The following is a 17,326-nucleotide window of genomic DNA, read 5'->3' as shown; positions in this document are numbered from 1 at the left end:
TTGTAAGAGAGTGAAGAAGAGGCAAATATTCACTACAGTTCTTTGCTCATTCCCTTCTCTCACACGGGAATGGCAGGCTCACCTGTCAACGACAATGGGAAATTCTCAGAGGTGACAGCTCCTCCACTATTTTCATCTTATAACCTTCCTCCGAGTGGCGGCTCTAAGTACTCCCTCCATCCCCCAGAAGGTGAGCATGACAAGGTCAGTTATAGAATACATTATGCTGCATCTTTTGCATATCTGAGATGTAGCGTGTGTATTTTTGACCTCTCCACTCCAAAACTCGCAAGTATTTTTACTGGCCGTTCTACCCATTCCTCAAGATTCTACTTAAACACAGAGTCTTCAGTGAGGTATCGCCCCAGCTCGCCCATATTGCAGGGCACCTATTAGGTGCTAAAAGTATGAAAAAATGATAAAGACGTGGATTTATAATGCATAGCTTCATCATATTCTATAATTTTCCATGACAGGTTAGGCTGATTCACATACCAAGTGGGCTGCCAACTGCATGAGCCATTTCCACCAATAAGGGCTCCAGCTGGTGGGAGTGGGACAGGCATCCGCTAAGCTCTGCTACCTCTGATCATCTCTTGCTGTCTGTAACTGTTGAAGGGCCAAACACTGATTTACCGGCAGTTACATCATTTCGAAAGGTGCACGATTTCTCAAGCCCTTCTCCACTCAGGGAGGGAAATCTTGTCAAGGCAGGTGTCTGGGATGGCAGTGTCCACGTGTTTCAAGACTACCCGATGCATGATCAAGCAATAAAATGGAGTCACCTGTTGGGCACTCCCCTCTCCCACAGGTGTGTTTCAAATTCCCCACACCTGCCACGGCTGATGGCTATCACTGCCAAAGTAAATCCCATGCCTTACACTGACCCACAGCCGGCCAATCAGAAGTCAGCACATCCTCTTCCCCGGGGGATGTCTACATTATCTGCAGAGCACACTGGCTCGGCACAGGCAAGCGTCAGCCCACTGTGCCGCCGTGGGACTGGTCATCGATCTGAGGCTTCCTGTGTAGAAAGCCTTCAGGTCATGTCCAAGCCCTTCAGCCTGAGATGCCATAAAAAACTATTTGTTCGTGAATCCTGTGGATAGAGGCTGCACCTTGGATCAGGAATACTGGATAAACATCTCATTTTAATGATGGCTGCCTGTCATGTTCAAGGTCAGCTAATGAACCCAAGAATCATGAATGAGGCAAAACAATTTTTTGTTCTAGGGGACTGGCGGACCCCTGGTAGGGTATTTAGAATCCGGGGTCCCGTCCCCTCAAATGCCTCCCTGGCACGTATACACACATTTCCAAATACTGCTCTGGTTGGGAACCACTGCATTGTAGACACTGTTGCTTGTCATTGTGCTGGGGGCACATGGTGTCGCGAGTGAACCCCTCGATATTAGCCCATCACAAGAGTGGCCTGACAGTTGCCACACTCCATCCACCTTCTCCTCTAGGATTGTCTCCTGTGGTCCCCACAAAAGTCTCGGACCTCTCCAGTCATTTACTCTTAAGAAAGACTGGTGGCTGGAGCTTCATCTTTAAGACATAAAGACCATTACGTGCAGAAAAGTGACTTCCTAGGGGCGCCTGGGTGGCTCAGTCACTGAGCGTCTGCCTTCGGCTCAGGTCATGATCCCAGGGTCCTGGGATCGAGCCCCGCATCGGGCTCCCTGCTCCGCGGGAAGCCTGCTTCTCCCTTTCCCACTCCCTCTGCTTGTGTTCCCTCTCTCACTGTCTCTCTCTGTCAAATAAATAAAATCTTTAAAAAAAAAAAGAAAGAAAAGTGACTTCCTGCCTTCCACCTCTCCCGAGGAGAAGACAAGAGGACTTGCAGGCATAGCTCAGCAAGAGAAGCTTGGATTTTACGTAAAGAAGAAATAATACCTTGGCAACGTGAATTTGAGCAGGTTCCAGAGAGAAAGGCTGTGTCCCAGAGCCACCACAGGATCTTCCCTTGGGCAACCTAAGAAAAAGCTCTGTAAAAATCGGTGGCCGTGCAGCTGCTTCTTTCCATAGCTGGGCCCAAACATGTGCTCCACCCGCTCTTTCTACCTCTGTGCTTCCTGCACTCTCGCTCATCTGCGCCATTCTCTCCCGAGACCCAACGCAAGCATCCTCTCCAGCCATCCTACCTCTCAACTCCGTCTTTGCTCTGGCTACATGGACCCCTCGTGAAATCATATATATGATTACAAGTCTCAGGAAACTCCACTCTTCGGGAAACCCATAAAGTGCTTAGTGTCCTGCCATCTCAGAGCTAATCCCTCCGCGTGTTCCCATAGCACATTGCTGGTGCCTCTAGTAGAACATTCATGTCCTCCCGCTTCTTCACGTATGTATGTCCTAGCCCCCCGTGTCCACATTACAAGCTCCTAGGAGCAGGAATCCTGTTTTGTGTATCTCCTCGCTGCACCGCAAACAGGACTCTGCAGAGAGTAGTTGTTCAGCCCGTTTGTTGAATGAGTGAATGAATGAATACTTGGGCAGCTGGGCGCACACGCTGGAAATAAAAAAAATAGATTTTTAAAATGAGGATTACCTTACATTTGAACTTTGAAGCTAGAGATGATTCAAAATTCAGCAACTTGAGAAAAAAATACCTATTTTCTGACCTGGAGCTAAGCTTTATAATGCATCCAACTGCGTGGATGCACACAGAGCCGAGTAGTAAATGGATGGCCACCACAGACCCCACGTAAAGCTTTAAGGCAAATGACATTCATGGCTGATAAATTCCATGACTTTAGAATCTCTGCTCGAAGCCACCCTCTGTGATTATGAAACGAAGATACTTACGATGAAAGACCAGTTGCCAATTTCGTCTCTGCTGACTCCCAAAGGCAGTTTTGAGCCATCTGCCTTTTCTGGTCCCACTTACGTAATAAATTCCCAGGTCCTAACAACGAAAGCCAGCCCTTGCCAGTGTTCTGAAAGACAGACTTATCAAAATGTGACCACCCATGGCAAGACAGACACGCAAAAATCCACAATCCATGCGTCAGGTTGCAATCAGGAATTTCTTTTTTATTGGCTACTACATGTCGGAGCAAGTTTCTGACAGAAGCAGAGATAGAAAGTGGCCACAAATCCCTTCCCAGGAACGTCTCCCTGCTTGCGCTCATCTTGACTACAGCAAAACCCCCTTGCTTCACAGTCAAAGTGCACCACGTCATCTGTGCTAACGACAGGGTGAGTGAGAGGGTCGTTCCCAAGGAAGCAAAACACACGCAAACAGGTCCCACGCACCGAGCGTCCCGGCTGGGTGCAGACAGAGGCTGCTAGAGCTGCAGTATCCTTCTCCTGGGCAAAGCAAGCCAGCTGTGAACTTCCGGTTTCCGGCAGGGGTGCCGCCCTCCCCCACCCCTATCTCATCAGTTCCTTAACGACCACCAATAAGGTCTTCTTCCAGCAAGCACTCTGTTCTCCACTCTGCTAGCATTTCATGGTCTCTTTGTAGAGCCACTGTAAGATCTGAACTGTGTCTCAATGACTGCTTTAGAACAGGCCCTCACTGGGAGATAAGGGAGCGGAGAGAAAGAGAGATAGCAGACAGGGTGGTATTTTGTCTTCCCAGGCGGAATGAATATAAGCCCCTGTAGGACCCTACGGGATGTGGTCAAGGGAGGACCGGTGAAATGTTAGGCATTCATCTGCAGAGTCTTGCCAAGAAACGGCTTTCTACCTGCACAATGAATGGCTGAATTTGTCGGAATGCAGCCCGCTTACGAGCTAGAATAGTATTATTTACAAACCAAGAGAGGTAAACACCCTTGGATGTGTTTCCTTGAAAGTGTGCCATGATGATCTGTAGAATGCTTCCGATGTCAGAGAAGGTGGCACCAGGACTCGGCAGGGGAGGGGAGGGAGGGGGAGTGGGCCATCTGGTGGCCAGAGGCCATGAGGAGTCCCACAATGTTCCCCCTGGGAGACCTGACTCAGGATGAAAAGCTAAGTCCTGCCCCACGCCAAGGAGAGTCTTCCTAGGTCTGCCCAGCGGCACCTGTGGCGTGGCGGGAGCCTAATTCTGGCATGCGCTCTGTGGCTCTGTGCGTGAGTTTAGAACCTTTCCTCACCTAACACCATGAGGGACACCTTCCCGGCCCACTTACTCTTTCTCAAAAGGTGAGGGTCCTTTGGGTGACAAAATATAGATACCAAATGATAGTGCAGCTTTAACAGACAACTGAAGACCCTGTTGCATTTGGAGGAACGGACCCAAATCCAAACAAAACAGATTTTTTTTCTCTTCCCACCCACCCCTCCCCCACCCACCAGCAAATTATCGTGTGTGTGTGTGTGTGTGTGTGTGTGTGTGTGTTTCAAAGTCATAAAAGGCACAAACAGGTAGCAAGAAGGCGTGGGTGAAGTGTCTCCTGCCAAGCGCTCTCTTTTGGCCCTGGTGACTGATCTTTCCTCCATTCAGGTGATGACTGTGGGGCCCCTCCGGCCGGTTCTCTCATGAATCTGGGATATTTTCAGCGCGATGGCTATGAGAGGACTCAGCACAGCCTGGAAAAGGAGGGGAAAAGTCTGTGAACAACTCACGTCAGTCACAGGAGGGCCACTGCGATTGGTTTCTGTCACAAGCATCTGGATTCAACTCCAATTTGCAGCTTAAAGACAGAGCTCCCGCTGGCTGGATACCTGTTCCCTAAACCCTGGTTCCTCATCCACAGAAGGAGAGTAGAGTGGGTAGGGTGCGGTGGGGGGGGTGACTAGGGGAGGAGACGGTCTCCAGAGTTTTGTCCAGCTCCCCAAAAACACCGATCTCAGACAGGAACCCACCAACTCAACTCTCAGAGCACTGGGGCATTTCAGAGCTTTGTGAATTAAGGAAGCTCAGAAAACGCCACAGTCTTCCTCTCCCACTCTCTCCCCACAGCATGTACACCCTGCCCAGACACGTACACACACGAGAACTTGAGGGAACACACTCACTCTGCAGCCTAAGACCAGAGGCCTGCAGAACCTACTATCTTGATGTTTCACAGAAGACAGACCAATCCATCGGCTAGTGCTGCAGAAATATCTACTCCTTTCTTCCCATCAAATAACACTGTGGCTTATTAGGTGCCTCTGTGTCTCTCAGAAGGAGGGGGGTTTAGAAGCCTAAGGAGTAGATTCTCAGAAAGGCAAAGGACATGGAGAGGAGAATCACTTCTTGCCCTCTAGCTGCTAATCATTTCACAGAGGTGAGGCACTGTTTTCCAAAGTGTGGAAAACATACTCATACACACAGATGATACGGGAGATTATTCTAGATGGTTCGTGGACATGGCATTACCTACAAAACAGTGAGAAAGTCACCCCGTTTTCCATTCTTCTTCCATCCTCTTAATTTCATCAAGGAGAAACTCTGTTGGCTGCCAATCTTTAATACATGAACCCAAACAGAGCATGCCTCAGGCAAGCATTACCTAGATGGTAGGTAATATCACTGTATATCTTATTGAATTCACTTTTGTGAATTCAATTTTATTTATAAAGGGATACTGGTTTTTTTTTTCACATAGATGCAAACTTTCTATAATAAATAAACAGATTCAAGTAAAAACAATGTAAGTCCATTTAAAGGACAAATACTAATACAGGGATACTGATGGAAGAGAAGTTTGGGAAATACTAGCAAAAGGAAAGAAACCAAGACACCATGTTGAGGAAAATAAAACCTGTCATTTTTGAGAAGGGAGAGGGGGATTCTGCTACTTGCAACCCTCCCCTAAGCCTAACAGGTACAGGGATGAAGGGAATGCACGCATTCTAAGCAGACAACAAGAGCACAAGCAGAGGCCCAGGGTCCGAGGACAAGCACAAGCAGGCCCGTGTGTCCTGAATGGAGTGTAGACACACGGCAGTCCTGAGTAACAAGTGAGCAAGCCTTGTTTGGAGGGATGGAAACGCCAGGGCAAGGCGTGAGGATTTAATTCATTAGGCAAGGGGACATGCTGGAGTTGTCTGAGTTAAGGGGTGACACTATCAGAGCTGTGCTTTGGAAAGATTGTTCTAGAGGTAAGTCCAGGATTTAACACACTTATGGCTAAATGGGTGAAATCATCTTACTCTGTGAAGATGACCAGACAGAGAAGCTCAAATATAATCTTGGAAGCTAGAAGGGAGATGAGAGTCTTGAGCCATTTCATCACAAGTGCACAAGCCAAGTGCACTTCCCTCCGCTTCCGTATCCATGAACATGATATACAGAAACAGAAAGCTTTATGTTCTTTTAATAACCCTCCTGGTGCCCAGAAAAATTTCTTACTGGCACATTTTGCGAGGCCATATTCCACGTGATGCCCATATAGGGGCATCTAGATCCTTGAGGAGCCAAGCACCCATTTTGTACGGAAATCAGATTATTAACTTTCATTTCCTTTTCTGTCTTCTCTTCCCTCTCCTCACACCCCCAGGTTTTTTGGGCTACATAACTCTTCATTAACACCTATAAAGGAGGTTAAATAAGGACAGAGAACAAGAATGAAGTGAAAAATCAATCACTTTAACTGAGGTCCTTGAGGGCAAATAAAGATAAACTTTATCCCATCTATTTAAGAAAATGCAGTGAAATTGAATTTAAACTTAAGAACTGAAAAATTGGGTGCCTGGGTGACTCAGTCGTTAAGTGTCTGCCTTCAGCTCAGGTCATGATCCCAGGGTCCTGGGATCGAGTCCCACATGGGGCTCCCTGCTCGGCGGGAAGCCTGCTTCTCCCTCTCCCACTCCCCCTGCTTGTGTTCCTGCTCTCGCGGTCTCTCTCTGTCAAATAAATAAAATCTTTAAAAAAAAAAAAAAAAAGAACTGAAAAATTAAGACATGTTTTGTTTCACAACATTGTGAATTTCAACATCAAAGACTTTCAACTCTACATCTTTAAGTGATGGTAGCTATTGGCAAGAGGGTAGGGAAGCACAGTTTTAACCAATACCATAAACCCTGCCCAAGTTCTTGTAATGGATTTCCACCGAACTCGGATGATAAAGCTCTGCTTTCCATTTCTTCTGTGAAACATCCCGATTGATGTCCACAGCGCAGGAGCTGTCTGTGAACCAGTCCATTGCTTTCTAATATGCTCACCTACTTCTGCCTCCAGCAGCTGAGTTATGTGCTTATCAGTAGTCAGCTAAATTTGTTCCTAAATACGTTAACACCAGTTACACTAGTTCTGCAGAATATGCACTTAAACTACATGTAAACCAGTGAGATATGAGTATACAAGGAAGGGTTCTTTCTATGAAAATGAAGTTGAATGTTCTGGAAAGAATTAGGTAATGACACTTAGCTACTCCTGTGAAATTAATATGAGTGAGATACAGTGAAACACTGGAGAGGAATAAAAAAAAAGGTCTAGAAAATTCTTTCTTCAGATTGCTTCCCAAGTGTCTTTAAGTTCCTGCTCACTATAAAGAAATTAAAGGTGAACATTACTGATGAAATACGAATGGGAATCTATTCAAGAGAGATAATGACAACACAAAACAGTGTCAGGATTTTTGCGGTCCTGTTTGTCTTCAGAAATCACAGCTTTGATACATGGGAATCCCAGACTCTTCTCTCCTATCATCCACCATCCATCATGGAAAGGAGCAAGGGGAGATGAATTATCCTGAGACAAGTGGAAAGGCCCTCAGAATCGGGAGTGAGACGAGGAGTTAATAGAAGCCTGTGGCTGTGAAATATCTGAGGTAGAACTGGAAGCACAGAACTTGAGAAGCAGAGAGGAACACGGGGTGATCTAGTTTTGAGATTCTCTTGTCACAGACGAGGAAACTGAAGCACAGACAGGAGCCATGAGGGGCCCAGGGGCCCAGAGGCCCATGTCTGTTTGGTGGCTGAGCTAAGAACAGAGTACCACCTCCTCTACTGCTCTTTCCATCCCACAATCCAGAATACAAGGAATGAGAGGGGAACAGAGTGGATAAAAGGGTGAAGGAGGAGAGATGAGGGAACAGTGGGACCATCACCTACTGCACCAGACAAGTCCCACCTGAGAGGAGGGGTCAGACAGGACTGACCAGCCATCTACACTGACCAAGAACAGGAGAGCATTGCTGGTTAGATGAATGTATTAGACGTTCCGAGACCACTCTTTGTGAATAAAGAGAATAAACTAATCGAGACTTTAATGAATTAGGAATGTAGCATCTTCTTTCTAGGAAGTGCTTGACATAGCTTTTCTCTGCTCAAGAGTAAGGAACGGTGAGTGCCCCTCTTGGGGCAAACTGAGTTGGCAGCGTATCCATCCAACAGCACTCTCACTCGGGCTCCAATGTCCTTCCTCCATCTTGGAGAGTCGGGAGGATATTTGTTGCCATTTCCGGGTAATAAGCCAACCAGGCTAAAGAGGGATTAGGAGCCTGTCTCGACTTAAAATTTGGATGCTTTGTTTATTACAGGTTTTAACTGCATCGATTTTGATTTTTAAAAATACTGCATTGCAATACTTCATTTGATTGCTGACGTGTTTCAGTGCCTCTTTAAATTTTGCATCTAGCTAACCTCACCCTAAGCCCGGTCCTGTATTAGGTTTTAACCTATTCATGTTCCCTGGAAGCACTCTTCCTCCCATCTCCTCTTACTTTATGTTGCTGTGGTGGTGGTTCTGATCCATGTGCATGCAAATGAGGGCCATAAAAACAAACCCTAACCAAATGAACTTCCCCCGACCAGCAATGGGACAGGAGAGGTGTAAATGATCTGAATGTCCCAAGACTCAAAGTAAATAGTTAACGGATTTTTTGGAGAAAAACAAAACCTAACTGGAAACACCAACATTTATTAAGCCAGATTTGTCAGAATTTGTGGAGGGAACCCAGCGCTGGGCTGGCCTTGAGGAGGAGGGAGCATTCGGATGGTCAGGGAAGTGTGGGTGCGGGGAGAAGGGTGCGGGATAATAGTACTTATCTTAGCTCCTCATTTGGGGCAGATAATACCACCCAGGAGAAGGCAGATCACTCACCAGCAGAAGACACAGACCTTCTAGTGCCAATAAAATAGGAATTTATAACAAATGCCACTTTCTCCTCATTCTTAAGGGTAGCTTGCATCAACACCCCCACTGAACGGCCTGACCTCCTCTCATGATTTCTTTCCAACATTTGGTTTTAGTCTATATGCTGTTTGCTTCATTTAAGGCAGTGGTTTTTGAACTTCAGCATGCATCAGAATCACCGGGAGGGTCTGTCAAAGCGCAGACTGCTGATCCCCTCCCTGAGCTCCTGATCCAAGAGGTCTGAGGTAGGGCCCAAGAACGTGCGTTTCTAACAAGGTGCAGATGATGCTGATGTTGGGGATCCAGCGACCACACTTTGCAAACCACTGCTCTAAGGCGTGCTGATTCCTGTACCTGTCTAGCTTCTTTGCTCCAGCCCCAGGCTCAGTTTTCTTGCTTGCATCACACAATTCTACCCCCTGGCCACAGCTGACTGGACCAGGAGTGGGTCCCTGACCTTTAGGCAGCCTTCAGAGGCTGGCCAGCAACTGCCAGACGGCCAGGGACAAAACTTGAACCAGCTGATCAGATTCTTTCCCTCAGGGGTTAAACTGATAGGTAATGAAAGAATGAGCCAGTTAGCAGTGGGAGCTAAATTAACCACGAGGTTATAATCGATTAACCATGAGGGTATAAGGCGCCATGGTAATCCAGGGGTTGTAAGAAAACAGGGACTCTGAGAAAGATGATGAAAAGTTACGAGTAAGCAGAAAGAAACCAGAAAGCAGAGGGAAATAATGAAGAGTTGGTAGAGAGAAAAGAATGGTGTGAATCCCAATAATCTCTCAAGTAAAGGTCCATTCCCTCCTGCCTAGGGGGCTGAGTCTATAACTCTCCTCGGGGTCTGGCCTCCTGGACCTTGGATTTCTTGAGCTAACCTTGGTCTCCGTGTGTCCTAAAACAAATCAAAATTTTAAAACGAATTAAGACAAAGTTACATTAATCCAGTGAACTCACCCAAATTATGTTCTTCTTGGATCATTTTGAGGTACCATCATGGCTCAGCTTTTTACCACCAGTGAGAAAAAGCTTCTTTCCTTATAAAAACAAAACTTCTTGCGAACCCAAATTAATTTCCTCACCAGCTCAGCTCAGGGCCGCACCAGGGTATCCCACTAATGTCTCCAACAGCTGGGCCGGAAGTGCTCTTTGGTGAGTCTCTCTCTCTCTCCTCACATTCAAACCCATCGATCATATTTCCACCGTGGCTCCCCATCCACTCACTGCTCCTCGTCCCATTGCTCCCTCCTTAACACAGTCGCCCGCATCCCCTACCTGTTCTCAGCCTCACTACGCCGAGCTTTTCGGACCAGACTCATTCACGACGCCCTCACGTAAAAGTCCCGGATGATCCCTCCCAAGTCCCGGATGATCCCTCCAAGGCTACCTCAGCCCCTCTCGGCAGGGCTGTCAGGCTCTTGACGGCTGGGTCTCACTCTCTCTGGTGGGCAGAATAATAGCCCCCAATATGTCAGGCCCAAGTCCCTAGAGTCTATAAATGTGACCTTCTTTGGGGGAAGGGGGGGAGGTTCTTTGCAGATGTGATAAAGTTAAAGACCTCGAGATGAGGAGATTTTCCGGGATTATCCAGCTGGGCCCTAAAGGCAATCACGGCTGTCCTCACGAGAGAGAGTCGGAGGGAGATCCCGTACGCACACGCACAGAGGAGCCGAGTGGAGGCGGGGCCGGAAGAGGGAGTGACGCAGCCACACGTCCGACAGCGTCAGCAGCTGCCGGAAGGTGGAAGAGGCAAGAAGCGTTCTGTCCCAGAGCCTCCAGAGGGATTGCCAGCCTGCAGACCCCAAGATTTCAGAATGGTACCCCCTGAGCCAGGAGAGATCCATTTCTATTGTTTGGAGCCCCCCAGTCTGGGGGGACGGTTACAGCAGCCACAGGAAATGACGCTGCCCTTCCTTGCCACGAGCCCTCCTCAGTCCGCTGCCTGCCCCTTGTCTCACGCTGCTGCACCCCTGAAACTGTGACACCCCCCTTCCAGATTGAGGCAGCCCACCCGCCTCTCGTCTCCACTTCCACACGGTCGATCTGTCAGGTTGAGATCTTCCGACAACCCCACCCCACCCAGCTAGGCTTCCTCCATTCTCCAGACACTCCCTTGCTTCTCTGCTGATTCCTTCTTATCTTCACTTAGAGGAATTTGTAGAGTTGTTTTTACCCCGCTCTCTTTTCCTCTACACACTTCCCACTAAACTCTAAGCTACTAGAAGGCAGAGTTTTCTTACATATGTCGGTTTCCCTACAATATGTGTCTTGCCCATAAGAGTTGCTAAAGAAAATGGCGGGTTTGGGAAATCAGGTAATCAGGTGAGTTGTCCAGTGTTTAACGCAGTGTGTGGTTACTGAGAAACTACCTCGTGTTTGTACCCCCTTCATCAGGAAGATCCAGCAGGAAGAGATGAAACTGTCCATCAGTTCCCCCACCTGCCTGCTCCTCAACCTAAGGGAGAGGCCAGGCTTCGTGTCTCTTAGGCCAGGAACCCCTCTCCGCTTGGGAAGGGTTACTAGGTTCTTGGGGGATTCTAATTAACATGAGGTATTAACGTGGATCAAGGGCTGGGGTGAAGGCTTCATCATCCAGAGCTGAAAGCAAAGGAAAGCTGTCAAACCCAGGAATACAGGAGAGGAAAAGGACTCTGTGTTCAGGAAATGGTGGGAAACCTGAGCCCCCTTGGATCAGCAATGCTGAGGAGGGAGGGAGGCCTGTGGGCAGTGGCAAGGACCACGGGGTTAAAGAGCCCGTGCCCCTGCCCAGAGCAATACCCCAGACAGATGGTGGGGACAACACACAGATGTGGTGTCACAGAGCAGCTGAGGAAACCCGCATTCTCCCCAGGATGGCGAGCACCCTCTCCAGGCCTCTGTCCCTTCTGCACGGTCTTCGATGTTGCGGAAAAGGGACGGAGCCCCAAATGGCCACTGCTGAGCTTCCTGACAACTCAGGCTGGGGTGACCAAGTTAGAGACTGTCTGATCTGTACAACAGAGCAGTGTGACATTTCTTGTATCCCAGGAGTTGTAGAGCAATTCGTACCTGTTAGGATTATAAACTTGGAGTCATCCTCTGACTTTGTTTCCAATACATCGGAGCATTGGAGACACTTTCTGATGATAGTGCCTTTTAAATCCTGAACACTCACACAGTGTGACAGAGAGAGTCGAGGACAGGGATCTGTGATCCCCAAGCCCACTTTAGAAGGGCTCCTGCCCATAGGGGTAAGTGGGGGTGGAAACCCATCCCAAGCCCATCTCAGAAGATGGCGAGGGGTGGTATCTTCCCAGAGGAAGGGGTGCCTTTGTCTTCCCACTAAGATGCCACCCACCAGCCTCATCATCCTGGACGCTTTTTACAGTTTGCACAAGGGTGCCCTAGAGGCTAGATGCCACTCTGGCTACAATAACTCCGATTTTAGATAAGAAGAATGACTGGCTATTTTAAACCCATTTGGGAAACATCTAGAACAGGAATTATTACTGAAAACAAAATCAAATGTTTTTGCTGATAAAAATTAAGGGTGATGGGCATTAAGGAGGGCACTTGAAGTGATGAGCCCTGGGTGTTGTATGCAACTGATGATGAATCACTGACCTCTACCCCCGAAACAAATGATACACTGTATGTTAAATTGAATTTAAACAAATAAAAATAAATTTAAAAAAAATAAATAAAAATTAAGTGGAAATGCTAAACACTGCAACATTCTGCTCTTTATTACAATCTGTACAACCATGGCCCTGACTTTAATTCCTTTTTCATGCAACACATCTACCTGTCTTGATCTGCAATAGAACTAAAATTAGCCAAAATGGAGACTGTGAAAAATGACCACGTAGGTCTGAATTTTGAGCCCGACACTGAGGGAACCATCGATCTTGTCACCATCAGAAGCCTGGCCTCCACAAAAGCTCTCCTCTGAGGGGCAGAGAGCCATCCCGAGATATCAGCTAACGAAACACTCCCAAAGAAGTTCAATCAAAGTGGAAATTACACGAGCCCTTTGGGACGACAGTGACAAGTCTACTAGAAACCACACTGACCAGGCAGACCCGGCCCCCTTCCCCACCAACCTCCCCACTCCTGCGACTGCGGACTTTAAGAGGTGAAAGGCAGCCCCTAGACTGCAAATCCAAAATACAACAGAAGAGTCACAAAGCTGATTTTCCTATTTGTTCAAATGTGAGCTCCATTTGGCTCCAGACTCAGAAGTATCTTCAGAGATGGTTAAAGGGGCAGAGCCAAACCACTGGCCAGCATCTATTGGCACCAATGACAGGCATCAGGCAGAGTCTTGGCGCCCCGTCCTCATCCTGTGCTGCAAACACAGACCGACCTGCAAATGTGACAGCTTACATTTCAGAGAACTGCCCCCTGGCCACTCTTTCTCTCCCCCTCTTTCCCTCTCCTCTCCCTTTCAAGCCTCCTTTCTGCCATCAAAGACACTGTGACAGGCTGGGAAATGACTAGTTGGTTCAGATCGCCACAATTTCTGCCCACCCTCCTCAGACATCCCTACTGTGTCTTCCACATTTCTCTTCATTGGGTATATTCACAACAGACTTCAAAGGTTTCCTTGATGTGGAACACACTTGCCAATTCAGAGGGAAAGTACAGTTGCCCACCCCGCTACTGCCACTCCCAGAATTGTTAGCAGAAATACACCACATGATGGAAAGCAGGGTTTAAAAAAAAAAAAAAGGACCACTGTCCAGTTGATGTTGCTCAAAGGACTCTCCTTGAAAGCATTCACCTCCTCTTTGTCCCTTTGTTCCAACCACTTCCAAAAGCCATGGTCTAGGTCATAAGTTACTTCTTAAAAACATGGTTCCTAGGGATGGAACAATAATGAGGTTCAGCTTGGCTTTCTGCATTTGGATCCCAGGAGGCCTTGCGCCTGAGAGATGTGTTAAAACCTTCAAAAGAAATTCCCCAAAGGTTGGTCAGAAGACTGTTACCTAAGTACGAGGGGAGAAGCATCATGAATGCTACTCTGGGCTCCCATCATGGCGATGTCCTCTTGGTGCATCTGGGGACCAGTCAGGGAGTGTAGAGCCCCGGCAAGCTCAAGTGATTCTGATGTGTACCCAGGTGTGAAAACCACACTTAAAAAGTGTCATGCTACTTATTCTAGAAGGAGCGGTCCAGAGGGTTGGTTACAAGCATGGGCTCTGAAGCCCAATGGCCGGGCCCTACTCCTTGCGAACTGTGCGAGCTTGTAAGGCACCTACCCTCCATAAGCCTTCGTGCTCTGTACACAAAATAGGGGGCCTTGACCCACAGGGCAGCTGTGAGGATGAAATGAGCCAATGAACAGGAAACACTCAGAACAGGCATGGCACACAGTGGGGGCAGGGGTGGGTAAGCATCGCTGTCATCCTCCAAACCAGAAACTGAATGGAGCTAACCCTAGAGCACCCACCATGCCACTCACAAGGCCATGCTGGAGTATGCAAGGTGGCAGTCCACAGCCACCCAATCTCCTCTTCCATCTCTTATTTTTGCTAGCCCAAAATGTGTGTGTGTGTATAAATATATATATATATATATATATATATATATCTAAATATGAATTGACTGCCTTTAGATGGCACGCCAGTTCTAACCAACAATTCCCTGTTTTATGCCTGGCTGTCCTATGCACACTGGTGAGTTATTTGCCTGCCATTTGAATTTCTGACTCCAGGGTTCGCCGTGGGGTGAATGCCCTGTCACAGGAAGCTGGCTGCTCTAGGAGGTGTGTGGGTGTGAGGGTGACACACATCCACAGGGCTGCTTCTGAGCATGGCTTTTGCTCCTGAGTGTGTCTTCACATGGAGAAGGGATCTATGGGTATATTACCAGAAAGGTCCCAACTGGGCTTCAAGATGTGCTCAAGCCATATCTTACATCCTCTTCACCCTGGAAGGGCATCTGGGCTTTATGGCTACACAACAACCCAGGGCCCAATATGGAACCTGTACCAGGACAATGGGGGGTTATCCCTAAAGACCAGTGATTCCTAGATACAGGTAGTCGTGGGTTTTTCCTCAAGGTGCACTTCAGGATCATGAAACCCCAGCCAGCTGGGAGCCCCCCACTGGCCTCCCCACATCCCCAGATGTGTGGTGTTCACTGGACTTTTACATTTGGTTTGTGTAAGAGAATCTGAACACATTCACATACTGGTTCACATTCATCCAAACTAGGTTACTTTTTTTTTTTTTTTAAGATTTTATTTATTTATTTGACAGAGGGAGATAGAGAATGAGCAGGGGGAGCGGCAGGCAGATGGAGTGGGAGAAGCTCCCCACTGAGCAGGGAGCCCGACATGGGGCTCGATCCCAGGACCCTGGGATCATGACCTGAGCCAAAGGCAGATGCTTAACTGACTGAGCCACCCAGGCACCCCCAAACTAGTTCACATTTGTACGCTTCAAAAAGATTAGTTAACAAATATTTGGTTCCAAAGCCCTCGCAGGTCTAGGCTCAGAAAAACTATTCATGATAACAACTGTAACCTCCATTTCTTTAATGGCATTAGTCAGTCACTTTGGTACCCATTAGAGCACACACTGGTACCTGGCGTTCCTCTCCTCCCTGACACAGAAGGCTGAGCTTCCAGGTCCTTCTATGGCCAGGTAGGGCCTTTTAACAATTTCCAGCCACTGGGTTAAAAGTGGAGGAGATGTACTCAGAAAACTGTAAAATGCCCATGAAAGAAATTGAGGAAGACACAAAGAAATGGAAAAACGTTCCATGCTCATGGATCGGAAGAAAAAATATTGTGAAGATGTCAATGCTACCTAGAGCAATCTACACATTCAATGCAATGCCCATCAAAATACCATCCACTTTTTTCAAAGAAATGGAACAAATAATCCTAAAATTTGTTTGGAACCAGAAAAGACCCCGAATAGCCAGAGGAATGTTGAAAAAGAAAAGCAAAGCTGGCGGCATCACAATTTTGTGGCGGCACAAAAACAGACACATAGATCAATGGAACAGAATAGAGAGGCCGGAAATGGACCCTCAACTCTATGATCAACTAATCTTCGACAAAGCAGGAAAGAATGTCCAGTGGAAAAAAGACAGTCTCTTCAACAAATGGTGTTGGGAAAATTGGACAGCCACATGCAGAAGAATGAAACTGGACCATTTCCTTACACCACACACAAAAATAGACTCCAAATGGTTGAAAGACCTCAATGTGAGACAGGATTCTATCAACATCCTAAAGGAGAACACAGGCAGCAACCTCTTCGACCTCAGCCGCAGCAACTTCTTCCTAGAAACATCGCCAAAGGCAAGGGAAGCAAGGGCAAAAATGAACTATTGGGACCTCATCAAGATAAAAAGCTTTTGCCCAGCAAAAGAAACTGTCAACAAAACCAAAAGAGAACCAACAGAATGGGAGAAGATATTTGCAAATGACATATCAGATAAAGGGCTAGTATCCAAAATCTATAAAGAATTTATCAAACTCAACACCCAAAGAACAAATGATCAATCAAGAAATGGGCAGAAGACATGAACAGACATTTCTGCAAAGAAGACATCCAAATGGCCAACAGACACATGAAAAAGTGCTCAACATCGCTCGGCATCAGGGAAATCCAAATCAAAACCTCAATGAGGTACCACCTCACACCAGTCAGAATGGCTAAAATTAACAAGTCAGGAAATGACAGATGTTGGCGGGGATGCGGAGAAAGGGGAACCCTCCTACACTGTTGGTGGGAATGCAAGCTGGTGCAGCCACTCTGGAAAACAGTATGGAGGTTCCTCAAAAAGTTGAAAATAGAGCTACCATATGATCCAGCAATTGCACTACTGGGTATTTACCCCAAAGATACAAATGTAGGGATCCAAAGGGGTACGTGCACCCCGATGTTTATAGCAGCAATGTCCACAGTAGCCAAACTGTGGAAAAAGCCAAGATATCCATTGACAGATGAATGGATAAAGAAGATGTGGTATATATACACAATGGAATATTATGCAGCTATCAAAAGGAATGAGATCTTGCCATTTGCAATGACGTGGATGGAACTGGAGGGTGTGATGCTGAGTGAAATAAATCAATCAGTGAAAGACATGTATCATATGACCTCACTGATATGAGGAATTCTTAATCGCAGGAAACAAACTGAGGGTTGCTGGAGTGGGGGGTGGGGTGGGAGGGATGGGGTGCCTGGGTGATAGACATTGGGGAGGATATGTGCTATGGTGAGCACTGTGAATTGTGCAAGACTGTTGAGTCACAGATCTGTACCTCTGAAACAAATAATACATTATATGTTAAAAAAAAAAAAAAGAAGATAGCAGGAGGGGAAG

General features: G+C 47.2%; 1 protein-coding gene across 1 annotated transcript in view; it reads right to left on the bottom strand.

Moving 5' to 3' along the window:
* Nucleotides 1-4,332: 4,332 nt before the first annotated feature.
* Nucleotides 4,333-17,326, bottom strand: part of PGM5 (phosphoglucomutase 5) — a 200,328-nt gene continuing 187,334 nt past the window's right edge. Inside the window, exon 11 of the mRNA XM_021694328.1 lies at nt 4,333-4,524. Within this exon, the coding sequence (XP_021550003.1) occupies nt 4,435-4,524 (90 nt within the window). The 3' untranslated portion in view covers nt 4,333-4,434. The remainder of the gene's footprint in view (nt 4,525-17,326) is intronic.

Source organism: Neomonachus schauinslandi, chromosome 13 (assembly GCF_002201575.2).
Source record: "Neomonachus schauinslandi chromosome 13, ASM220157v2, whole genome shotgun sequence".
Taxonomy (NCBI): Eukaryota; Metazoa; Chordata; class Mammalia; order Carnivora; family Phocidae; genus Neomonachus; species Neomonachus schauinslandi.
Note: the sequence above shows the minus strand (reverse complement) of the source record. Positions and strands in the feature narration are given on the sequence as shown.